Source organism: Cucurbita pepo, chromosome LG07 (genome assembly GCF_002806865.2).
Source record: "Cucurbita pepo subsp. pepo cultivar mu-cu-16 chromosome LG07, ASM280686v2, whole genome shotgun sequence".
Lineage (NCBI taxonomy): Eukaryota > Viridiplantae > Streptophyta > Magnoliopsida > Cucurbitales > Cucurbitaceae > Cucurbita > Cucurbita pepo.
Window position 1 is genome coordinate 9,203,847 of NC_036644.1, and position 25,085 is coordinate 9,228,931.

The 25,085-nt window shown below is 37.0% G+C and overlaps 4 protein-coding genes across 7 annotated transcripts; 2 read left to right on the top strand and 2 right to left on the bottom strand.

Moving 5' to 3' along the window:
* The first annotated feature begins 3,862 nt into the window (after nucleotides 1-3,862).
* Nucleotides 3,863-6,908, top strand: LOC111799035 (rho guanine nucleotide exchange factor 8-like). Its single transcript, XM_023682420.1, has 7 exons — nucleotides 3,863-4,498; nucleotides 4,600-4,716; nucleotides 4,801-4,952; nucleotides 5,078-5,152; nucleotides 5,397-5,669; nucleotides 5,820-6,140; nucleotides 6,302-6,908. The coding sequence occupies exons 1-7, from the start codon at nucleotides 4,246-4,248 to the stop codon at nucleotides 6,695-6,697; spliced, it is 1,587 nt and encodes a 528-aa protein (XP_023538188.1). The 5' UTR covers nucleotides 3,863-4,245; the 3' UTR covers nucleotides 6,698-6,908.
* On the bottom strand, nucleotides 5,585-10,238 carry LOC111799036. Of its 3 annotated transcripts, XR_002815757.1 has the most exons (5): nucleotides 10,014-10,238; nucleotides 9,779-9,897; nucleotides 7,717-7,752; nucleotides 5,765-5,891; nucleotides 5,585-5,684 (listed from the first exon to the last, which is right to left on the bottom strand). XR_002815757.1 is itself a non-coding variant. In XM_023682421.1 (4 exons), the coding sequence occupies exons 1-3, from the start codon at nucleotides 10,172-10,174 to the stop codon at nucleotides 7,733-7,735; spliced, it is 300 nt and encodes a 99-aa protein (XP_023538189.1). In that variant the 5' UTR covers nucleotides 10,175-10,238; the 3' UTR covers nucleotides 5,585-5,891; nucleotides 7,717-7,732. The 3 variants fall into 3 exon arrangements, 2 of the variants coding, with proteins under 2 accessions (XP_023538189.1, XP_023538190.1); XM_023682421.1 differs by having other exon boundaries at nucleotides 5,585-5,891; XM_023682422.1 differs by lacking the exon at nucleotides 5,585-5,684 and having other exon boundaries at nucleotides 5,705-5,848.
* A 918-nt stretch (nucleotides 10,239-11,156) lies between these two features.
* Nucleotides 11,157-18,972, top strand: LOC111798022 (peroxisomal fatty acid beta-oxidation multifunctional protein AIM1-like). Of its 2 annotated transcripts, none has more exons than XM_023680969.1 (18): nucleotides 11,157-11,375; nucleotides 11,483-11,554; nucleotides 12,548-12,610; nucleotides 12,697-12,753; nucleotides 12,879-12,946; nucleotides 13,033-13,114; nucleotides 13,215-13,270; nucleotides 13,488-13,790; nucleotides 14,444-14,530; nucleotides 14,719-14,893; nucleotides 15,704-15,825; nucleotides 16,047-16,210; nucleotides 17,037-17,291; nucleotides 17,504-17,616; nucleotides 17,702-17,823; nucleotides 17,928-18,076; nucleotides 18,531-18,669; nucleotides 18,748-18,972. In XM_023680969.1, exons 1-18 carry the CDS (start codon nucleotides 11,282-11,284, stop codon nucleotides 18,790-18,792), a joined length of 2,166 nt encoding a protein of 721 aa, XP_023536737.1. In that variant the 5' UTR covers nucleotides 11,157-11,281; the 3' UTR covers nucleotides 18,793-18,972. The 2 variants fall into 2 exon arrangements, with proteins under 2 accessions (XP_023536737.1, XP_023536736.1); XM_023680968.1 differs by having other exon boundaries at nucleotides 11,158-11,375; nucleotides 17,504-17,625.
* A 397-nt stretch (nucleotides 18,973-19,369) lies between these two features.
* LOC111798469 (protein tesmin/TSO1-like CXC 5) lies at nucleotides 19,370-23,931 on the bottom strand. Its single transcript, XM_023681635.1, has 8 exons — nucleotides 23,264-23,931; nucleotides 22,898-23,005; nucleotides 22,397-22,574; nucleotides 21,828-22,187; nucleotides 21,064-21,161; nucleotides 20,896-20,990; nucleotides 20,391-20,807; nucleotides 19,370-19,995 (listed from the first exon to the last, which is right to left on the bottom strand). Exons 1-8 carry the CDS (start codon nucleotides 23,548-23,550, stop codon nucleotides 19,769-19,771), a joined length of 1,770 nt encoding a protein of 589 aa, XP_023537403.1. The 5' UTR covers nucleotides 23,551-23,931; the 3' UTR covers nucleotides 19,370-19,768.
* Nucleotides 23,932-25,085: the final 1,154 nt, after the last annotated feature.

Here is a 25,085-nt window from a genome sequence, read left to right on the forward strand (position 1 = left end):
TGGCACTCGTACCCCTCTCCGATAGATGTGAGATCTGAAAGAGAGAATTGCTAATCAAAAATTCAATTCCTCTTACAATTAATGATTCATGGAAACCTTCTCCCTCTAGTGGTTTTTAGAGGGTTTTTTTTTTTTTTTTTTTTCTTTTTTTTTTTTTTTTTTTTTTTTNTTTTTTTTTTTTTTTTTTTTTTTTTTTTTGAAATTCTGACTGGTATCTCTATTTTAACTCAGAAATAGAAGGAATGGTGAAGATTAGTAGGTTAAAATATGATTTTACTTATAATTAGTGTTTAATGTTAGTTTGAAGTTAACAGTAACATTAATATATATATATATATATATATATATTATGAATTTGAGTGAGCACATTAATTACTTCTTAAAAGCAATTTATTATATATAATTAATTGAAGGAGCTCTATGTTTAAGTGCATTCACATGATTCTTGGAAACTAAGGCATAGTGAAGGGTTTACATATTATATATATATTACTTTTGCTGCCTATCATAAATGCATTTAAAATTTCACCGCTTCTTCTTTTGCCCTTCGGATGACATTCAATTTCAAGTTAGAATCTTCAAATTTCAAAATTTAATTGCAATTATCATGTAGTTAGACTTCATGTTTGTAACATCTATGAAAACAATGGTCACTCAGAATCAATATAAGTTAATGATTGAATTCTTTTAAAAAAATTATAATTTTCATGTTGGTGTTATAAAATGTTGGTCGTTGTAGAACTGAGAATGCTCGAGCTTCTTTATAATTTTTGTTTCGTGTTCGTTAGCCGTGGTCTACTTTCTAATTTGTGACTGGATGATTTCTTGATGATTAGGCTCTCTCTCTATATATATATTAATCATCGAGTCACGAACACGTATAGTCGAAAAGAAGTCCGAGCATTCTCAGTTCTACAACAACCAACATTTATATATATATATATAGTTGACAAATTGCAAATGGTATCCCCTTTTTAAAAAAATGATGAAAAATCGAATCTATTTCTTTAGATTTTTTTTTAATGTTTTTTTATTAAAGAATCTATTGACATTTGAATTTAGTGTAAATATTTGTTTATATGGTGTTGGATGACGAAAGTCCCACATCGGCCTTTATGATCGAGGAATACACTCTCCATTGGTGTGAAGCCTTTTGGAGAAGCCCGCCCAAAGCAAAGTCACGAAAGTTTATACTAAAAGTGGACAATATCATATCATAGAAATCCGTGATTTCTAACCTATAGAAAGAAAAAGTATTTACTCCCACATTGAATACATTTTGTCCTTTGGGCTACTTTTTAAGCTATTAGTCACAATTCCCTTATTTTTTTGGTCCATTAATACCTCGGGGTTTGGGCTGTTATTTTTCTACGCTAATCTCATCTTGGGCCATATGAGGCCCATCTTTAACCCCGGGCTTGAATATACAAATTTGGGCTTTATACTTGGGCCCTTCTTTTTCTGCAATATCCCAGATTGGGCTTCAATGTACAAGTTTTTATTTTATTATTGGGCCAGTCTTTTCATTCTATATCCGAGCTTGGGCCGTCTTTTTTGGTCCACGGGTTGAATTTACGAATTTAACCTTCACTATCACGATCTTGAAAATACCAAATTTGTGGAGATTGAAGGGTAATTTTAGAATTTGGGTAAGATATTCTAAGACACGTTTGGGAATGTACTCAAACACATTCTAAATATTTAGAATAATATTTTTCTGAAATATTTAAATATCCTAATTCTTATAATTAATTAAGTATAAGAATTATTTTAATTTACCTTAATTATTTTAACATTCTAAAATTAAAGTCAAATAATTAATAAATGGGGCATAGACGTGCAAGTTAGTGGAAGTCCACCTTTTGTTTTGTCGCCAATTTCAACTTATATTTTTCTATAAATATGTTTGGTGTGCATTAATAAATGTGGGAATTACTTTATTTCATGTTCAATATTTAACATAATTATGTTCCTTAAAGAAAAAAAAAAGCATTTAACATTATTATTATTAGGCATGATATCCTAAACTCACTATATACAATTTAATTATTATCTTTTTAAGGTTTTTTTTTCCTTCACTTTTTAAATTTGAGGAAATATTATGTTTTAACTACTTTATTGAAATTTAGTTTATAAATGTAATTGCCTAGCTCCACAACTACCAGATATTGTCCTCTTTGGGCTTTCATTTTTGTGTTTCTCATTAAGAGACTTTAAAACGCGTCTACTAGGGGAAGGTTTCCACACATTTTTAAATGGGGGTTTGTTCTTCTCCCTAACCAATGTGAGACATCACAATCCACCCCCTTTTAAACGATGGTTTGTTCTCCTCCCTAACTAATGTGGGACATCACAATCCACCCCCCTTCGGGACGTAGCGTCCTCGCTGACACTTTTTCCTTCCTCCCATCGATGTGGGACTGCCCCCAAATCCACCCCTTTGGGGCCCATCGTCCTTACTGACACACCGCCTCATGTCTACCCCCTTTCAGGGAACAACGAGAAGGCTGACACATCATTCGGTGCCTGGCTCTGATACCATTTGTAACGGCCCATATCCACCGCTAGCAGATATTGTTTTCTTTAGACTTTCCCTTTCAGGCTTCCCCTCAGGGCTTTAAAACGTGGAAGGTTTCTACACCCTTGCAAAGGGTGGTTTATTCTCCTCTAACCAATGTAGGACATCGCAATAAATAATATGGAAATTCAAATTACCTCTCCAAAATTTATTTCTCATATCAACCTCCAAAATTATTTATTATCATTCTGATATACTAACGCTCTATTTGATAATTTATTTTCAAAATAATTCATAAAAATTATTTTTATAAATCATGATCGAATTCCTTTTAATTGACATTATAAAGGTTATCAAAAAAATTATTGAAGATAAAAAGAATTCCCAAAAATCAAAATCCCCAAAATATCCCTAATTACTCCAAACAATGTATGCAGCAATATGACATTCTCTATAACTTATAATTTTAAATATATATTTCATTTTTTTTTAAAATTAATATATATTTTTAGATTAAAGTCAAATTTATTTTATATTTTTCATAAAGAAATGGCTTCTCTTATTGGGAATAGGCATGTCCAGGTGTGCTCGTCCTCCATTGCAGCCAAGAACACTCTGTTTTGGACTTTTGAAAGTCTTTCAAGATTTGATTAGTTGGAGCAATAAAGTCATTGGAAATGTCGATGTCGATATATCAAGTATAAATTTATGGCCCTCGATCATGATATTTTTCATTCAACAACGTAAAAGTTGAAGAATTTAAATAATTTAATCAGTTCAGCTATACTCAAATTAACACAGATGATTTTTAGTATTTTAGTAATAATTCATTCACTGATCATTTAAAAACGCAACTCATTTTTATTTTCAAGTTTAATAATGATCGTGTGAATGAATGAATTAAACCATCGACTTTTAGAATGATAACAGATGTCTTATCCATTAAGTTATACTTCGAACAACTCTAAAAAGCAAACATTTATAACAATATTAAAGCCAACTTTTACCCATTGTTTTTAACCCTTTACCATAAAACCATCATATGGGAAGTAATTTTATCTTTAGAACACTACGTTACAAATAAGTGAACGTTTCAAACCCACAACTCGAAAAGATAGTCATTAATGTCCAACCATCCGAGCTACAATCGAAATTAGCTCTCGATTAACTTCACATTACTTTTTCTACGAAAATAGTAAAAGAAGCAAAGATTTTTCTCAACAAAAGAAAAAAAAAAAAAAAAAAAAAAAAAAAAAAAAAAAAAAAAAAAAAAAAAAAAAAAAAAAAAAAAANGGAAATTTCTAAAATTCACTTAGAGAGAGAAAAGAGGTGAGAGAAATGGTAGTTGTGCATGTATGTTTCCCCCTAGTTTGCTGCCACCATTGATCTCTCAACCATTAAATTAAAAGGCCAAACTTAAAACAATACTTTCCCACTCAAACCCTTAATTATTTCTTTATTAGACATGCACCCCACAATCTATTGATCCAAATTACACCAAAAAAAAAAAAAAAAAAAAAAAAGGGAAAAGAAAGAAAGAAAGGGAACAAAAAAAAAACCTCTCTATTCTCTTCCCTTTTCCTTTCATCACAAAGCCAAGCTTCCCCCAATTCAAAGAAGAAGAAGAAGAAGAACAAGAAGAAGAAGAGAGAGAGAGAAATCCCATCTCTTGTTTGCTTCAAAATTTTGGTGTTTTTTTTGGTAGCAAACAAAAGATTGGATTCAAAATGGTTAGAGCTGTCATCCACCAACCAAATTTGCAACATTCAAGATCATTCCATTTGAAGAGAGTTGTGGAGATTCCTGGAAGACAAACACATAGCTTGATTTTGGAGAGTGGAGAAGAGAGTGATGAGTCTAGGCATTCTCTCCAACCCGAACGAATCGGAAGGGCATTGAGCAATACTAATAAGGACCCGGTTTCGTGCTTCGATACACGTGGTATCAGAGCAAGAGGCCCTCGGTGTCAGCCTAAGTCAGGTAAGTTCTTCACATTCTTCTTCTTCTTTGTAAGAAAAGTTATTTTTTTTTAATTAATTCTTGTAAAATATTTGTTTTTGTTTTTGTTTTTTTGGGTTCAGAATTGGAATTAATGATGGCAAAGTTTGCTAAATTGCTATTGGGGGAGGATATGTCGGGAGGAGGAAAGGGTGTTTCTTCTGCTCTTGCATTATCCAATGCCATAACAAATCTAGCAGGTTTATTATTATTATGTTTTTTAATTTTATAAATCCTTTGACCTTATTATGTTCGCACTGATTTAAGAAAAAAACCCGATACAGCATCTACTTTTGGGGAGCAAAAGCTCGAGACACTGTCTTCGGAGAAGAAAGCAAGATGGAGAAGAGAAATAGAATGGTTTTTATCGGTAACCGATCACATTGTTGAATTTATCCCTTCAAAACAAAAGTCAAAAGCTGGAATAGACATGGAGGTCCTCCTTCTCTCCCTAACTAAACCTTTAACTTTTCTAACGAAAGTATATGTCTTAACCAGTTAAGTTTCGATTATACTTGTTTGGTTTTTGTATTCTAAAGACTAGCTTGTGTTTTGCTATAGATCATGGTGACCGTACAAAGGAAAGATTTGCTCATGAGCATTCCAGCACTTACGAAACTAGATGTTATGTTAATTGTAAGTATCTTATTAGCTTTTAGTTCCTATCATCTTGGAGATCCACATTTTTTCGAGAACCGTAAAATTTTAAAAAATGTTTTACAAGTTTTTAAACTTTCAATTTTGTGTCTAAAGGTTATTGACGTTTTGAAAATATACGAACCTAATAGACACAATTTTATATCTCTATAGATGAGTAATGAACGTATCAAAACATAAAACTAAGACTATCTTGAGTTCTAACTTAGAATATGATCAACAGGGTTTCCTAGATCAATTTGGTAAACAACAAGAATTTTGGTATGTATCAAGAGATGATGAATCTGCTAACGATAACACACAACAGAGAAATGGAGACAAATGGTGGCTACCAGCAGTTAAAGTACCTCCCAATGGGCTATCAGAAGCTACTAGAAAATGGCTGCTATTTGTAAAGGAATCTGTGAACCAAATCTTAAAAGCAGCCATGGCCATAAATGCTCAAGTTTTAACAGAAATGGAAGTACCTGAAAGCTACATTGAGTCTCTCCCCAAGGCAAGCAAAAACTCCCTGAAAATATCATTTTAATCCCTATACTTGAATATCTTTCTCGATCGCAATTTCACAGTCGGGTTTATTAGAAATCTTACAAATAGAATTGTCTTTCTTACGAGTTCCCGGCTGATTTCGACTCTGTTTCTGTAGAATGGAAAAACAAGCTTGGGAGATGCAATCTACAGGAGCATAACGGATGATTATTTTAATCCTGATGAATTCCTGAAATCAATGGATTTGTCAACAGAGCACAAAGTTATTGATCTTAAAAACAGAATTGAGGCCTCAATTGTGATATGGAAGAGGAAAATGCACCACAAAGATGGAAAGTCCTCATGGGGTTCAGCAGTAAGCTTTGAGAAAAGAGAGATTTTTGAAGAGAGAGTTGAAAGCATATTGTTCTTAATCAAACAATATTTTCCTGGGATTTCTCAATCTTCTCTTGATATGTCCAAAATCCAACATAACAAGGTAAGAGCCAACTTGTTCACGATAGTTTTGTTTGATAATGATTTTGTTCTTAGTTTTCGGTTTTGAAGATTACGTTCGTTTTCGCACAAATCCAAATGGTCAACCAACACTATTGATCCGTTACCAATCTATTAATCTTCATATTCTTTGATTGTTGACAGGATGTAGGACAAGCAATCCTAGAAAGCTATTCAAGGGTAATAGAAAGCCTGGCTTTTAATATCATGTCTAGGATTGAGGATGTACTTTATGCAGATACCATGGCTCGAGAATTGTCGATCAAGCAGTCCTTGAAGAATCTGCCTGTGGATGAAGAAGACAAATCGAGATCTAATGACTCTGAAGCTTCAAAGACACTCTCAGAATTCATGGGTTGGGATGTTGACAAAGACAATCCTAATTTCGGATCATTGGCCATTGAAGAGAGTTGTTGGAAACAACAAGAAGACATTGATTTTATGAGCAAACCTGCTAAAATTGCAACACAAAAAAGATTTTCCTACTTAGAGAAGCTCGAGAGTCTAAGTGCTTTAAGAAGTCCAACTGCTCGTCACTAATCAAACGGTAGTATCCACAGGAGGGAAAGTTATTCAATGCGATCGCCACGTTGTGGCTGCTACTCATTACACCGTTGGATGTATGACTAACTAGAGCTGTTAGTTTCTCTCTCCTACATTCAACGGTATAAAACAGTCGGCCACAGGTTTAGGGAGATTGGCAAAAAAAAAAAAAAAAAAAAAAAAAAAAAAAAAAAAAAAAAAAAAAAAANTGTAAAAAGAAGATGATAAAGTATACAGAGAAAGATAGTTTGAGGTTTTGAACTTGCAACAGTGTTAAATATTCAGACCCATATAGGATTCTATTAACCTATTCTTTTGTAGGCCTTCCTTCCTTCCTGCAAAGGAAAGAGAAGTTTATTTTTTCTAACCTTGGGGTTTGAAACATTTACAGTGTACTTTTTTTTTTTTTTTTTTTTTTTTTTTTTTTTTTTTTTTTTTTTTTTTTTTTTTTTTTTNGTTGTGTTAACATGAAACTAATATAACATCTTCATTTCTTTCATCTTCTTATATAAGGCTCTTTTCCTAGGATTTGCATATATCTTGACCGTAATTTGTATACCAACATTGAAAATGAAAATAATCGTAAGCTCGTGTACAGATTCGGTATCAAACACTTGGGTTTGTTTAGTATTTCATGAAAACGAAAAGCTTTCGAACTTCATGAACTCCTGATAAAAACCCTTAGATTTCATCCAAAAAATAAGAAGAAGAAGAAGAAGCTCTAAGCCTACATATGTATAACCTACATTCTGCTCCGAGTCCTTAAGTGTTGTTACACAGTTCGATTCCTAAATCTTCAATAGAACTTGTCTAAGAAAATAAATGTTTCAGAGCAAAATGGTTATCATAAAGCGCATTTATCATTATGAGCTGAAAGCTAACTTTAACCCTCATTCAACGTCTAGGAAAAGAGAAATTCTGAGACAATGATTGAGGATTTATATTCTTGTAGCGAGCTAAAAGTAAAAAGAAACTCAAAAATTGTCAACAAACAGAAAACTATAGAGAACAACTACCTGCAAACCGAAACTGTCATAAAGGCATTGAAATACCTGCAGGAAAGACAAAACAACGTCAAAGATGGTTCTCTTACAATAAATTATCGCGCATGAAACTACTTCAAATGATGAGTATAAACTTGCATACACAACTTTCTCCCATAGAACTAATGCAGAAGACATTGGTAACAACTTATTCGGATCAAAGGACAAAGATAATTTTAGGATGAGGAGTTTCCAAGACATTTGTAACACCTGTAAAGGGGCGTTTGGGGCATGGATTTGGCTTCCTAAGCCTAACCAATGTTTAGGATGAGGAGTTTCCAAGACATAATTTATTGGAGAAATCAATGAGTTTGAGCGATAACATACTCTGAGACAGTGTTCCTAAACCTATGCTTTCTAAAGCTGCATCCCAACACCATTTTCCTTAACCAGGCTTCCCAAACCTTTAATTTAAACCCCTAGACTTACTAAACCCAAGCTTAAAGATGCTCAACTCATGCCTTAAACGCCCCTAAATGATTTTCTTACCCTCTACATTCACACTCTCCTCAAATTTATCGAGCACAAAAGTTTCAATCAGTGTTTATTTCCGGGAAAAGGTTGTATTTTCAAAAGAACAGTATTACGAATACTGTAATGAATATATAAGAGAGGAGACAGAGTACAAGACATCTAACCAAAGTTTAAGAGACAAGAAGATACCAAAAATTTGATTATCTCAATTTCCGTGAAGCTTCCTATTATTTTCATGTTCCAAGCCTTACAAAGATAAGCAATCTAGAATCAATTTAATCTGGTTTCTGAAATTTGAACGTAACATCTGAAGTACAGAACCCACAGCTTTCGGAAATGCCACTCAAGTCCATACGAACCAAATAAAAATCCCAAAAACTTCCCAGTGAACCAGAAGAGAACGAACAAGGGGTCATTATCATCCTACCCACCCAAGACAAGAATACATTATGAGGGTTCAGGCGCAAGAGGGGCAAGGAACAATATGCTACCAACTTCTAGCCATTGGAAGTTAGTATTGATTACATTTTACAATGAACAAAACATATCAAGTAGATTACTTTCTTCAGGTAGGTTTGTTTTCACTGTGAGATAGAATAAAAATGATGCAATGACACTACAATTGAGATATGCATCACAAAAGCTGTTGATGGTTGCACATAAATTGAAGATCAGAAAAATTATCCACCATCAACTAGTTGAAAACTACATCACTTGGGTATCTTTGAAGCTTGGTGATAAATTAGAAGAGCCAACAAATAAACTGATAAACATAAGCTACCACAGTGAAGTTGTTGAAAAACCAGATTAATGCTAAAATTCTGCAAAAGACAATGGCTCCATCTCATATATGGTCAGTTAGGTTGAAAGGTCCCATGTCGATTGGAGAGAAGAACAAAGCATTTCTTATAAGGGTGTGGAAATCTCAACTTAGTAGACACGTTTTAAAACCGTGAGGCTGATGGCAATACGTAACGGGCCAAAGCGGACAATATCTACTAGTGGTGGGTTTGGGCTGTTACAAATGGTATCAGAGCCAAACACCAGACGGTATGCTAGCGAGGACGCTAGGCTCCAAGGTAGTGGATTGAAAGATCTCACATCGGTTGGAGAGGAGACGAAACATTCCTTATAATGGTGTAGAAATCTCTCCCTAGTAGACGCGTTTTAAAACCGTAAGGGTGACGCGATGCGTAAAGGGCCAAAGCAGATAATATCTACTGGTGGTGGGTTTGGGCTGTTACAAAAAACCAGATTAATGCTAAAATTCTGCAAAAGACTATGGCTCCATCTCATATATGGTCAGTTATGTTCAACTTCGGTTCAAAAACTAAAGTTGGTTGCATCCTTGGGGTTGTTTCCTTCATACACCACTGAAGGTGATGTATTCCTTCAAGTAGCAAAGGCAGATTTCTTCAACCGTACTGGCATTCCACAAGACATGCATTGAACTTGACCCGAATTATGATCAGATCCTAAAAGGTATAAAACCTCCTATATTATAGAGAAACACCGGCATTCACTAAAATCAAGTGCTAGAAGAAACTTAAGCAAAACGTACCCTGAGGAACTAAACCCCATCCTCGAGATTCAATGGCCAGACTCGAGATCAATCTTGCTGAAGCTATGGCACTGTGCAGTGGCATCAGTGACCCCTGGCTGCTCAACTCCAATGGTAACCTATTGCAAAAATTTATTCCACAGTAAGAAATTGAACAGAATTTCGTTCCGTGACTAATGATTCTGTGACGGTATGACGAATGAGATAGGAAATGAATAAGAGAGAGGAATCTCACCGCGAAGTGCAAGAAAGACGCGATGTAGAAGGTGCGGAGAGACGAGATTGACAAGTCGATTTAAACGGAGATGGATCAGAAGATGAAGATCTTTTGTTGAGCTTCGAAGCAAGAGAGTGCAGGCGAGATGATAACCGAGAGACTGCCTTCAAGGACGCCATTGAAGACCTCCTTAAGCTTGAACTGTAATGGAAATGGATTTCGAAGAGTTAGAAGGGTTTTACTTTGTCTTACATCGGAGTCCCAAACGTCGTCGTTTCAGCCAATAAAATAAAAGACCCGCCAACACTTTATTACGTCGAAGTTCTAATAAATCTTACGGTAGATTTATGGTAAGTCCAACAGAGTTCCATTTGAAAGCTGCGAGAGCATTGAGATACTTAAAAGGTACGGTAGATTTGGGAATTCTTCGTCGAAGAGGGGTAATGAAGAGTTGATAGCATATACTGATAGTGATTATGCAGAGGATATAATTGACAGCAAAAGCACTTCTAGCTATGTGTTCTCATTTAGTGATGGAGCGGTGTCTTGGTCCTCCAAAAAACAACCAACCTATAGTTACGTTGTCCACTACTGAAGCAGAATTTGTGGCAGCCGAGTCTTGTGCTTGTCAAGGGGTATAAATGAGGAGAGTTTTGAAAAAACTTGGTCATTTTCAAGAGAAGTGTATCACTAAGTTACGTGATAAACAGTTCCACTATTAAGCTATTCAAAAATCCAATTATGCATGGACGTAGCAAACACATTGATGTGAGGTTTCATTTCTTACGTGATTTGACCAAATATGGAGTTATTGAGGTGAAGCATTGTGTCACACAAGAACAAGTTGCAGATGTTACGACAAAACCACTGAAACTGGATGTATTCATAAAACTACGTGAGTCAATGGGTATGTGTGTAGTACCACGAGTAGACTGAAAGCATCTCTGCAATCAGTTTAAGGGAGAAATTGTTAAAGATAGTCATACTAGACCTTCTCTAGGGTTGAAATGGATACCCTTTTTCGAATGGTGGAACCACTAAATTAATTAGTTGGCGGTTGTTTTTTCTATTTCTAAAGTTATTAATTTCATGCTTTCTAAAATTTGGTAGTTTGTAAGGCTATAAAAGACAACGGAGTTGCAACAAGCCGTATAAATCTTCAGCCCACTCATTTTCAAAGCAATAAACGAGCTCAAATTCATTTAATTTGCGTCCCGAGTGGGCTTCTTTATTGAAATATAGAGAGAAGGTTGAAGACGCAGCAGCTTATTGGAAGCTTGTTGATCATGGCGAGGCCTACGGTCACCACGGAGGTGGGAAACGATGGCGTTGCGGTGATCACCATGTCTAATCCTCCTGTGAACGCTCTAGCTATTTCCAGTAAGTTTGACAATCCTTCTTTCTCTATTTTCTTTTTTCCTTTTGTCGTTCTTTCTTTTGCGTTGTGATTTTGTTTGCCTTTTGGATTCTTGTTCCTGGACATGCAGTGTTTCCTGTCTTGAAGTCGAAATTTGATGAGGCGATGAGGAGAAATGATGTGAGAGCTGTCGTTTTGACTGGTATGTTTCATTCTCCAGCTTAGTGTTTCGAGCATATGCTGGTTAATTGATTTGGTTGGAAATTACTTCAAGAATTTTGTGATTTTCGCTTGGTTTTACTCGGAACAAGTAGCCTCTTTGTGTTGTGTTGGGAGGGAGTCCCACCTTGGCTAATTTAGGGAATGATTATGGTTTATAAGTAAGAAAGTGTGATGTCCCACGTTGATTGGGGAGGAGAACAAAACACCATTTAAGGGTGTGGAAACCTTCTCGTAGCAGATGCGTTATAAAGCTTGCCGAAAGGGTTACAAATAGTATCAGAACCGGACACTGGACGATGTGCCAGCCTTCTTGCTGTTCTCTGAAGGGGGGGTAGACATGAGACGGTGTGCCTGCTTGGGTCGTTACAAATGGTATCAGAACCAAACACCGGACGATGTGCCAGCCTTCTTGCTGTTTTCCGAAGGGGGTAGACACAAGGCGGTCTGCCAGTAGGGACGCTACTGGCCCCTAAGGGGGTGGATTTGGTGGGGGTCCCACATCAATTGGAGAAAGGAACAAGTGCCAGCGAGGACGCTGGGCCCTGAAGGGAGGTGGATTGTGATGTTCCACATTGGTTTAGAACAAAACACCCTTTAAAGGGTGTGGATGTGCCAGGGCCTTGAAGGGGGTGGATTGTGATGTCCCTCAGTGGTTGGGAAGGAGAACAAAAGACACTTTATAAGCGTGTGGATGTGCTAGGGACGCTCGGCCTTGAAGGGGGTGGATTGTGATGTCCCATAGTGGTTGGGAAGGAGAACAAAATACCCTTGGATGTGCTAGGGACGCTCGGCCTTGAAGGGGGTGGATTGTGATGTCCCATAGTGGTTGGGAAGGAGAACAAAATACCCTTTATAACGTGTGTGGAAACCTTCCCCTAGCAGACACATTTCAAAGCTTTGGGAATTTACACGTTTTAAAGCTTGGTTTTAATGTTCCATTCTTATTTTGAATGTTTAATTTAATTTACGGAAGGCAAAGGCGGGCGGTTCTCTGGTGGATTCGACATCAATGTTTTCGAAAGGATTCACAAGACTGGTGCGTTTATATTAATTCAAGTTAAGCATTTAACGCTGGATAGATTGGTTTGAGAGCTTACCTTTTCAAATGGTCTGAAATTCCAGGGGATATATCTATCATGCCTGATGTCACTGTTGATATTACAGTCAACACAATGGAAGGTTCTTCTCATGTCATGTTTTAGTATCACCCTACCTATTGTCCGACAAATTTCATTGTTCAATGAGACTTGTTGTTTATGAAAATGAATCTCCATCATCTAGTGTTATTTTTTCCGTAAGTGCAGATGCCAAGAAACCAATTGTTGCTGCCATTGAAGGACTTGCTTTGGGGGGAGGGTTAGAAATGGCTTTGGTTCGTGCTTCATGTTGAACACTGTCTCATTCTACCCCCGCTTCATTTTTTGGACCTTTTCTATCACATCATTCATCTTTATGCAGGCAAGTCATGCACGTATAGCTGTACCTAAAGTTCAACTTGGTTTACCAGAGTTGACACTTGGAGTAATTCCAGGGTTTGGAGGTAAGTCTTACTTTGAACACATTCTCAAACTCTCAACTATGAGGAATGTAGCATTCGGTGTCTTAATACTGTTTTTCTGGTGTACTGTTCAATTTATCAGGCACTCAACGACTTCCCAGACTTATAGGTCTGTCAAAGGCTATTGAAATGATGCTGGTATGCTAAATATTCTCTTTTCTGCTTTGGTTTTTTATGACACTGTTTTGGAATCTGTAAAGGGTTGGGATAGGCTAATATACTGAGGAATTTGGATAGTTGCTATTGTTTATTAGGTAACAATATATACTTTTTTTTTAAAAAAAACAAGATTAATATGCCATTTAGTCTTCAGCATACAGTGTGATTATTCTCTTTAATCTTGCATTTTATGCAGTTATCTAAAACAATCACGTCGGAAGAAGGAAAGAAGCTAGGCCTTATTGATGCCATTGTCAGTCCCGATGAGTTGCTGAAAGTAGCTAGAAAGTGGGCTTTAGATATTGCTGATAGACGCAAGCCATGGATCCGTACTCTTCATAGGACAGACAAAATTGGGTCCCTGGCTGAAGCTCGTGTGGTATTAACATCTGCTAGAGAGCAGGCAAAAAAGATAGCGCCCAACATGCCTCAGCACCTTGCGTGTATTGATGTTATTGAAGAGGGAATAGTTCGTGGAGGATATAGAGGGATTCTAAAGGTACCTTTATCTTAGATTCTGCACATGCTGTTTTATGGTGTATTTTTTCCTTGGAATATCTGTTAGGAATCACGACTCTCCACAATGGTATGATATTGTCCACTTTGAGCATAAGCTCTCATGGCTTTGCTTTGGGCTTCCCCAAAAGGCCTCATACCAATGAAGTTAGTATTCCTCACTTATAAACCCATGATCTTCCACTAAATTAACCAATGTGGGACACTCACTTCCAATAAACCTCAAGAATTGATACCAAATGTTGAACACAACTCACTGTGGGAAACACTTGCACTCTTTATTAACACCAATCGAGAAGAGAATACAAGACACCTGTAGAATACTACTGCTTTTTATTGTTTTTGGATTTCTTGGATGAATAACCTAGGTAGAATACTGAGCCTAAACAATCTATATTTAACCAATCTAAATCTAGACCTAACAAATCTGAATCTTTCTCCTAAAATATCTAGATCTCTTTCTCCTAAAATCTCTACTAAAATAAATATACTGGGCTCGTACAATAATTGGGCTTGACTCTATTGGGCTAGTACAATTATTGGGCTTGACTCTATTGGGCTAGTGATGATATTTCAACAATATCTAGCTTGTTACTGCTGGTGGTTAGGTTACTAACTTAACAATGATTGTGGCAGGAGGACAAAGTATTCAAGGAACTTATAGTAACAGACACTGCAAAAGGTCTTGTTCATGTCTTTTTTGCCCAGCGTGCAATATCGAAGGTACATCGTTGATGCAAGAAACTACTCAAGACCCTCTCCCTTCTAACCCTACCAAAATGGGAAACCACTCCCATGATGTATTCCACCTACCTACACTTTAGCATGTCTTTCTCCAATTTTATTTATGGTTTCCAGATTATTCATTGCTGATTCTGTGTCACTGATTACTGTACCTCTGAACTTCCCAGGTACCAAATGTAACTGATCGTGGCCTTAAACCAAGACTAGTGAAGAAAGTTGCTGTTATTGGGGGTGGTTTAATGGGTTCTGGCATTGCAACAGCTCTTATTTTAAGCAACATCCATGTTGTTCTTAAGGAAATCAATGCTGAATATCTTCAAAAGGGAATAAGAATGATTGAAGGTGGGATTTTCATGTTACTTGATTGTTATAGTCTCATTTTCTGAATGCTTGCTAGGTCATAACAAAATGTTTTGAATTATGTCCAACTTCTGTCTAGGATGCCATACCCGAGTCGGTCTTGTTAATGCTATTGCTTATATATTGTGAATGAGTTGGATATATGAACATGAGATATATTGACTTTTCACTGTGATGTCCCACATTGGTTGAGGAGGAGAACAAACCACCATTTATAAGGGTGTGGAAACCTTACCCTAGCAGACGCGTTTTAAAGCATTGAGGGGAAGCCCGAAAGGGAAAGCCCAAAGAGGACAATATTTGCTAGCGGTGGATCTGGGTTGTTACAAATGGTATCAGAGTCAGACATTGGACGATGTGCCAGCCTTCTCGCTATTCCCCGAAGGAGGGTTAGATACGAGGCGGTGTGACAGTAAGGACGCTGAGCCCCAAAGTGGGGTGGATTTGGGGGCTGTTCCACATCGATTGGAGGAAGGAAAGAGTGCCAGCGAGGACGCTGGACCCCGAAGGGGGGTGGATTGTGATATCCCACATTGGTTGGGGAGGAGAACAACCACCGTTTATAAGGGTGTGGAAACCTTCCTCTAGCAGACGCGTTTTGAACCCTTGAGGGGAAGCCCGAAAGGGAAAGACCAAAAAGGACAATATTTGCTATCGGTGGATCTGGGTCGTTACATTCACTGTATCAATGCATGGTAACTAAAATTATAAAATGCATGCTTGCCAATATTATGTATTGTGCATCATTGAACTTTATTGTCCTTTAAATTATATTCATTATTTATTTGACAGCAAATATTGGAGGCTTAGTAGTGAAAGGCAAGCTGACACAAAATAAGGCTGATAAAGCTCTTCTGATTCTTAAAGGCGCATTGGATTATTCAGACTTCAAAGATGTAGATATGGTGATTGAGGTGAATTCTTAATTTCTGCTACAGTAGTGACAATGCAGATTTTCTTTTTTTCAACAGCAATGTTACCTGAATTACAATGACACGGGATTCGATGTGGCATCAGATTACTATTGTTTTATTACAATCTTTCTGACTTTTTTCTCACTTCCAGAATAAAAATCATGCATTCTCCTTTTAATTTGAATGTAGTACTGACAGCCAAGATGAACTCATTTTTGCAGGCCGTTGTTGAGAATGTTCCCCTTAAACAAAAAATATTTAGTGAAATTGAGAAAGTTTGCCCTCCTCACTGTATCTTAGCAACTAATACGTCGACTATCGACCTCAATCTAGTTGGAGAAAAAACTAGATCCATTGATCGAATCATTGGAGCACACTTTTTCAGGTCATATTCCAATTTTGTTTTAATTTAAGTTTATGTTCATTTCTGCAAATCCTGTGCAAATCAAAATCAACCAGAATTGAATCTCGAGGATCAATCAACCAGAATTGATCGAATCATTTGAGGAACGTTGTTTTCCACAGAAAATTGAATGCATGTTGTGATGTCCCACATTGGTTGGGGAGGAGAACAAGCCACCATTTATAAGGGTGTGGAAACCTTCCCCTAGCAGACGCGTTTTAAAGCCTTGAGGGGAAACCCGAAAGGGAAAGCCCAAAGAGGATAATATCTGCTAGCGGTGGATCTAGGTCGTTACACATGTACTTTTCTTTGCTTTCTGATATATAGTGCGTAGGAGTCAAATAAATGTTCTAGTTCAATTCAAAGAACATATGTAAGATCTCACATCGGTTGGGGAGGAGAACGAAACACCCTTTATAAGGGTGTGGAAAACCTCTCCCTAGCGGACGCGTTTTAAAGGCCTTGAGGGAAAACCCGAAAGGAAAAGTCCAAAGAAGACAATATCTGCTAGCAGTGGGCTTGGGCCGTTACAACATAGCAGTTTCTTTCGAGTACAACATACCAGGATCAGGTTTTTCATGATAACTTGAATGCAAATGGTTACTGTGAAGCCCTCTTTGGCACTCAATATACAGGGGCATCTCATGGTTATTTTCTTGTATTGTGTGAAATACACAGTAAGAAAGAACAAAACTTGTTTTTATTGTCATATTTCATATCGTGTAGACTCTTTTGTATAATTTCTGTCTCCTGATTTTTTGACTAATTATTAACATCTTTTGTTCACCTCTCTCTCTACAATGCACAGTCCTGCTCACGTGATGCCACTCCTAGAAATTATACGGTCAGAAAGGACTTCTCCACAAGTGATTCTTGATCTTATGACCGTTGGAAAAGTTATAAAGAAGGTTCCTATTGTTGTGGGCAACCGCACTGGATTTGCAGTCAATCGTGCATTTTTTCCATATTCTCAGGCTGCATTTTTTTTGGTTCACTTAGGCGTAGACCCGATCAGAATTGACCGGTTGATCACCGGTTTTGGTCTCCCCTTAGGCCCCTTCCAGTAAGTCAATTCCTTGGTACTAGTTCTTTTGTTTTTTTTCTCTTATTATCTTCATTTACTAATGATTGATGCCTGATCGGGGCTGTTCATTTGGTAGTCTTCTTTATCTCTCTCTCTCAAGATAATACAATTTTGACAGATTTATAAGGCAAACGTTGGTTATCAAACAGCACTCAAGTAGTTACCATCTTGATTGATTCTTATGCACACAGACTTCAGGATTTAAGCGGATATGGAGTGGCAACTGCTGTAGCGAAGGAATTTTCGGCTGCATTCCCTGATCGAGTTTTCGTCTCGCCATTGATTGACCTGATGAGGAAAAATGGTCGTGAGGGTACTGAGAATAACACATTTTTTGTGTATGCGTGCTTCTCCAAAATGATTCATGTTTATGCATTTCCATCTTGCAGGTAAAAACAACGGTCGGGGTTTCTATATCTATGAGAAAGGAAGCAAACCAAAGCCTGATCCTTCAATTTTACCAATTCTGGAGGAGTCTAGGCGCATTGCCAACCTTATTCCCAGTGGAAAGGTACTTAAAAACGTGATAACCGAAGGCCCTTTGTCTAAACGTGAACACGCAATATGCACTTAATTGCTGTTTGTTTATTAAATATTTTTGCTTGCTTCCGGCAGCCTATATCCATTTCTGATCAGCAAATTTTGGAAATGGTACTCTTTCCTGTGGTAAATGAGGGATGTCGAGTGGTCGAAGAACGAATCGTCGTTAGACCGTCTGACCTTGATGTTGCAACTGTTCTCGGAATGAGCTTTCCTTCCTATCGGTATTACGACTTCACTCACTTGTCATCTTTTTCAGATTACTATGATCTTATTAGAATATACTAGGTTGCCATATTCATCGTTCTCTGGAAGAAAGCGAAATTGACAGATTGATGTTTATGTCTGCTCCATAGCTAGATTCGAGTCTGAAAAAAGTTAGAATTTAGTTCCTAAGATTTTAAAAGTTAGATTTCGGTCCTTCTAGTTTGATAAAAGTTCATAGTCCCCTACGGTTTGGACTATTGCCTATTTACGAGGGTTTTACCGAATCATAGAGGCTAATTCTCACATTTAAAATCATATGGACTAAATTCCAAGTTTCTTAAAGTCGTAGAGGCCAAATTTGATATTTCCAAACCTCTCGAGCCGTAACTATGTATTAGTTCGACAACATGTGGGTTTGAACGTATGACCTCTTGGTCGCCTGCCAATGAAGTATGCTCCTCTCTTTTGCAGCGGTGGCATCCTCTTTTGGGCAGATCTGGTTGAGCCAAAACATGTGTATACAAGTCTCAAGAAATGGTCAGAACAATATGGTGATGTCTTCAAGCCCTGCAAGTATTTAGAGGATAGAGCAGCCAGAGGCATACCTCTGGTAACATCTCTTTTCTTCTCTCATTGACATTATTGGCTGTGTATGAATGGTAACGTGACACTTTTCGCTTACTTGCAGAGCGAAGCCATTGCAGAAGACGTATCGTCGAAATCCCGACTCTAAGAGAAGCTTCCTTTACCCAATCATCCTGCAATAAGTTCAGTAATGTAAAAAATCTCAGTTGTAATATTAGCTTCCCTTTTGCAAATCGCTTATTTGCAAAAGAAATAATAAAGGCTTTGGAATGGTTTGGATTGCATTGTTATGTTAATAGTTCAATCATGGGAGGTAGGGGTTAACTTAGAGTTGGAATGGTATTTAATATCTCTTAAATGAGACAATTCGATGAATTCATACCCCTCTCATAATTATTGGATAGTGATTTTAAAAAAAATTACATATTTTTTTAATAACGACATGATTCAAATTTGAAGTACTTTTCGAGATTTCATACTTGTAAATTTAATCGTAAACAATAATCAAACAACTTTAAATTTTTTAAAATTAAAAAAATATATATACATATAGTAGCAATATTTATCGGATATAATTTTAAATTTTTTTCATGCCCTCTACCATTAGTTGTTTACTCCTAAAAAAAACTTTTTAATTTTTTTTTTAAAATAATAATAAGGCTATGAAAGCAAATAATTCAAAGTTTATGAGACAACTCAAAATGAAGAAAAAAAAGGGTGCAAAATTCAACAGTAAATTTCTAGCCTTGAGATGATAATGTATGATCACATCAGAAATGAGTTATGCAAAGGATTTCCATTTCTCTTTTGATCTAGAAATATGAAAACAACAATCCCTATCTTCCACCTCTCCTAAACAGGAGGAAAAATAACTACAATTACAAAGCTAAGATGGGAAACTCAATATCAAATCTAAATGAAAATTAACTTACATTAATCATGTAGGAACCCGTGGGACGTTTTTGTCCAAATATAGCTTCCAACTCTGATAGGTCAGGTCAGCGCAGTGTGGATAACCCGAATGAGGGTCGGGACGGTAAATATCAGATTGATGGATAACACAAGGCTACATTTCTGTTTGCCAACTCTGATGGGTCAGTTTTGGTTTGATATTACCAGTTTCTTCACGACAGAGGCAAAACTTTCTGTCGCTGATCGTTACTAAGGGTCATGACTGCAGCGGTTACCGTCTGCGTGGTCTTCCCCAACGGTGGGATCGAAGATTTCGTAACTTTATTGTTGAGTTGGTCCAAATGAGTTTGCGTTTCGGTTCTAGAATTTGTAGTGCCATGGTTGAGTGAGTGTTCTTGGTTACCTACTTCACTTCTGGCTAAAGTGGAACACTGTGTCTCTGTAATGTACAAGGAAATAGAACCCATCAGTTTTAAGGAAATATTTGCGCTCTATTATGATATGAAAACAGAGCAACTGTTCTTATTTTATTTCCATAGACAGAAAGATCAGAGTTAGAAACAGGATTGATGCTAGTAAGTATCTGACAATGCACGTACTCGAAATGGCAAGTTCATCCTTCATAGAAGGACGATGCTGTAAAATGTAGCGTATGACTCGAAAAACGTGTAGGATAAAGAGTATTTTATGCTTTATGATTTTGGAATCAAATGCATTTTAAAACCCATAGACAACCATCTGTCCAAAGAATCTAAGACTTTTCTCAACGATGACGATGATTTAAGCTACCGAGACAATCCCGAAAATAGACAGAAAGCAGACAGAAAAACTTACCTTTTATTTCTCCTAAAGTGATGAGTCTATTGAGACAATCCCGAAACTTCGTAAGGACGATCCTCTCCTGCTCGGCATAGACCTCTGACATGTCTTGTCTGTGGGGCAGTTGTGAAGATGTGCTGCAGCCAGGACCCATTAATCTGTTGGGGGAAGCAGCAGCCATTAGTATTGTATCTTGCTCGTCGCACATCAAAGCCAATGTTCCGGGAGACATGGTCGCGCCCTTTGGCACATCACCACCATCTGAATTGGAATCATCAGTGGTGGTTTTGTTGGTCTGGTTTGCGCTTGAACGATCATCGGCTGCAGCTTTCTCGTTCGATACATCTTTTTTCTGCGACGTATCTTGATTGGATGATGCAACAGAAGTTTCTATCTGACAATCAGCTTGCTTTTCTGTAGCATTTGTTTGATCTGGATTGTGAAAAAGAAGTATTTAAGAGATCCATTCAACAACTTCTGCCGAACTTCCTACAAGTTCGAATCAAAAAAATCACAATACCTTGAAATGTTTTGGCAGCTTCACTTGATAGCACAACCAAAACAGAGCAAAGATCCTTCAAATTTTGTGATTGAATGATGTCTGCCATTAAAGACCTTCAAAAATTACACACATCAGCCCTAAAAACAAGCATATGGCCAACATCACATTGAATCAAAGCGATTATACCTATATGTAAACTTTGAGGGACCCAACAATGATGGACTTCCGACACCAGCAATGGGGAAGGATGGTAACGGAGGAGCAGTGGCTTTGACATGATTTGCCTGCCATGTACAGTTTACAATCTCTGATCAGTACAATAGCAGTCCTATTAACACAAAGCTTACTAAGAACAACATTATCCATGTGAGATCCCACTATCGGTTGGGGAGGAGAACGAAGCATTTTTTATAAGGGTGCGAAAACCTCTCCCTAGCAGACGCATTTTAAAAACCTTGAGGAGAAGTCCGAAAGGAAAAGCCCAAAGAGGATAATATTTGCTAGCGGTGGACTTGGGCTTATTACAAATGGTATCAGAGCCGGACACCGAGCGATGTGTCAACGAGGAGGCTGAGCCCTGAAGGGGGGTGGACACGAGGCGGTGTGCCAGCAAAGACGATGGGCCCCAAAGGGAGTGGGTTGGGGGGTTCCACATCAATTGGAGAAGGGAACAAGTGCCAGCGAGGACGCTAGGCCCCGAAAGGGAGTGGATTGTGAGATCCCACGTCGGTTGGGGAGGAGAACAAAGCATTCTTTATAAGGGTGTGGAAACCTCCCCCTAGCAGACGCATTTTAAAAACCCTGAGGGGAAGCCCAAAAGGGAAATCTCAAAGAGGACAATATCTGTGCTAGCAGTGAGCTTGGGCCGTTACATGGATATTAATAAATTTCTATAAAAAAAATTAAATGGTGAGACATTGTCTTATATTATACTAAATTATCTGGTTCACCTGTTGAAATGCTACTGGTCTATGAGTTGATAGTTCCTTGGCCGTCGATCCAAAGTAGAGTTCTTGACCTTTCCTTTTTTTGGAAACAGGAGGTGAAGCATAACCAGAGGAGCCAATAGCTCCAGTTATGGCAGCATTAGCTGCCTGCTGAATGAATACCATATTGTTACCATGGTCTCCATGGAAAAGAGCTTGTCTCTCTTCACTTCCCTCAAAATTCTTGCAGTCCATGCATTTACAATTTTCCGAGCAGAGAATGTTCGCCTGGAAACACTCGCAATATTTTTTGAGACAACCCGATTTCTTGCAGTGGCATCCCTTGTTGTGCTTACCCAACATCAGCAGCTCCCCCGCCTCCTCCTGCATGAATTCAAAACAGTCCATCACAAATTTCATCGACATGTTCCACGGTAGATATGTACACATATCTGACGACATGCTCGTTGCAGTACAACTTCATCTAATCTACGTATATAACTAGAAGCACCAAATTTTTTACAGCTTCAGCAAATGACAAGCTATGATATGAACAAAAGGTAGAGCAATTGTTATTAAAAAAACTGTCATACTCGGTTGTCCCGCATTCCATGAGGACTGCTAGCAATTTTTGGTCGAAACGCATTTGGATTACGCTCTAATGTAGCTTCGACTGCTTCTCTTCTAGCAGCATCATTTTCAACATTGTTATAACAATTTAAGCAGTTGCAGCCATCACAGTATATTCCAGAAGCAAAGCATTCACAGTACCTGCTCAAGTTGACAGCATTAAATTTCAAATGATTTATAAACACAATAATTTAATTCCAGTTGTAAACACGCACGTTGAAGATATGATCGAACATGGAGACAAATAGTGATGAATCCTCAAACATAGACACCGTGAATGATAGCTAAATGAGGAAAAAACGACTCGAAGCACCAAAATGAGTTTCGTAACATACACAAATGCACATGAGCATCTACTTTATCAGTGTCATCACAGAAATTCTTAGAAAATGTTCGTAATAAGCTAAATTCAGTAGTGCGGGCTACGATATGTTTGTAATAAGCTCGAAAGATCAAGAACTTACAATTTTAGACACCGCGAATGTTTACAGTTACACTGTTTTTGCTTCTTAGGAGTACTATCTTTAGCTTCAACAGCAGGCCTTGCTCTTGACATAGGGGATTCTGATTTCCTATTCAAGAAAAAAGCATCGTTCATTAGTATAAAATGGCTTAATGCAGAAGTTATTTACTGAGCAATTTTTAATAGCAGAATCTATCTAAATCCAAATGATGAACTTGTAAATCTTACAGTGAATCCACAAGCTCAAGCGGCTTCATATGAAATGAATCGAATTAAACAATATCTCATTTGGATCGATGGCATAAAGTTTCTAATTCTATACTACGATTGAACATTAAATTAAGCAAGCGAGATTATAGAGACTTACACAGTTCTAACTGACGAATGAGGCGCCAAAGGTGCGATCGACGCGGCCACCATCTGCGGCTGTGGCTTCGGCTGAGCTTGCTGAAGATTCTGAGAAACTAATGGAGTCTGCGACTGTGAATGCGAGTTTGAATGAGATTGAGGATGCGGAGCGCCTCCATAGCCAGTGAAATCGAGCTGCCTAGCGAGCTTCTTAGACGGAATATCCGATGACGAAGAATTACTCAACGCTGCACCATCTGATTGAGCCTTCTTCGGAGGCACACCAGCGGAATCTTCTTCCCCCATCGAATTCAAATCCTAAATTTCAATAATCTCGCCACAATTCCAAATTTTCCGATAAAAGAAAAACAAAGTCGAACAATTAATCAACTCCTAAATTCAAAAACGAATTTCCCTCCGCCAACTTAAAATCGTTCAACTCCCCGATCCAAATACCTATCCAAATACGGCAAATAAAATTCCGAGAACACCAGATAAAATTATGCTTTTGCAGCTCAAATATTACGCCGAAACTCAGCAAAATGAAACCAAGATCAAAGAGACATTCGTCTACGCGTAACACAGCCACAGAGAGAGCAAAAAACGGACCAGAAAAATTAAATTATTTAGGGTTTTTTTGAACTGTGAATTGAAGAGAGCTCCGAAGGACAGGAGCGAAAAGGCCTTTTGTTCATCTTCTTTCCTCCCTCTTCCGAGATTTTGAAATTTCAATTTTGTAAATATTGAACGGTGAGATTAACACCATTGCCTAAATCTAACGGTGAAAACAATTCGACATGATCCAACGGTGAGAATTCATAGAAGCAAGCCTCGTGGAGATTGTGAACCATCAGATTCTGACGGCTGTGGAGTTTCGACAAAGTTGTCGAGGGCATGGATCCTGTATTTCTCACATCCATATCAAATAGCCATTAATATTTCACCACGTAATACATCTCAAATTTTTTGAACACGTGGAAGTTCCTGATTGGTTAAATAAATGAAAAACTATGAGGATAAAAGAGGGAATTAATCCAAGATTCCATCCCCTAAACAAAGGAAATAAAACAAATTTGGCGCTAAATAGACTATCAGAAATTGTTAGACAGCCTAATAATTTCATTAATTCTTTTGTTTACTTTTTTTTTTTTTAATTATGTACAAAAGTAATTGCCATTAAATTGTGTATTATCGATTAAAAGTCATAAATTTAAATATTCTAATTTACTTATAATTGAATTCAGATAAAAAAAAAAACAGATATTTTCGTAATTTATTACCTAATAAACAAGATTTTGGCTTCAGTACATCTTCAAACTGTGTTGGAGATAATACTATACAAGTTATTCTCACACCAGTTTGACCGTCTGGTTCAATAGAGCTCTTCTAATCTCATCTCAAAGTGAGGCTCGGTTCTATAAGACTAGACTCCTTTCATAAGAGACATTATTTTTTTCTACACTTAAAAATAATAATAATCTTTGAACTTTACGAAAATAAATATTTTGGATTTATTATATTACATTTTTCCTCACATTTGCTATTAATTTGTTCAAATCAAAATAAAGGTAAAGATAAAAATTTAAAGGCTAAAAATATAAACTTTAATAGGTTATCCAAATCATACGAATTTATATTTTAACAGGTTCAAAATAGATTTTAAATTTTATTTATTTATTTATTTATTTAATAGAAACTTGATTTAAAAATCTAGTGTATTTATAGATTGATCTATGTTAAAAACAATAAATATAACTAAAAACATTTTTAGAAAATTAAAAATATAAAATATATCTCGTGTTCACTTTTTGAGTCTATAAGTATGCCGTACAAGAGAAAGA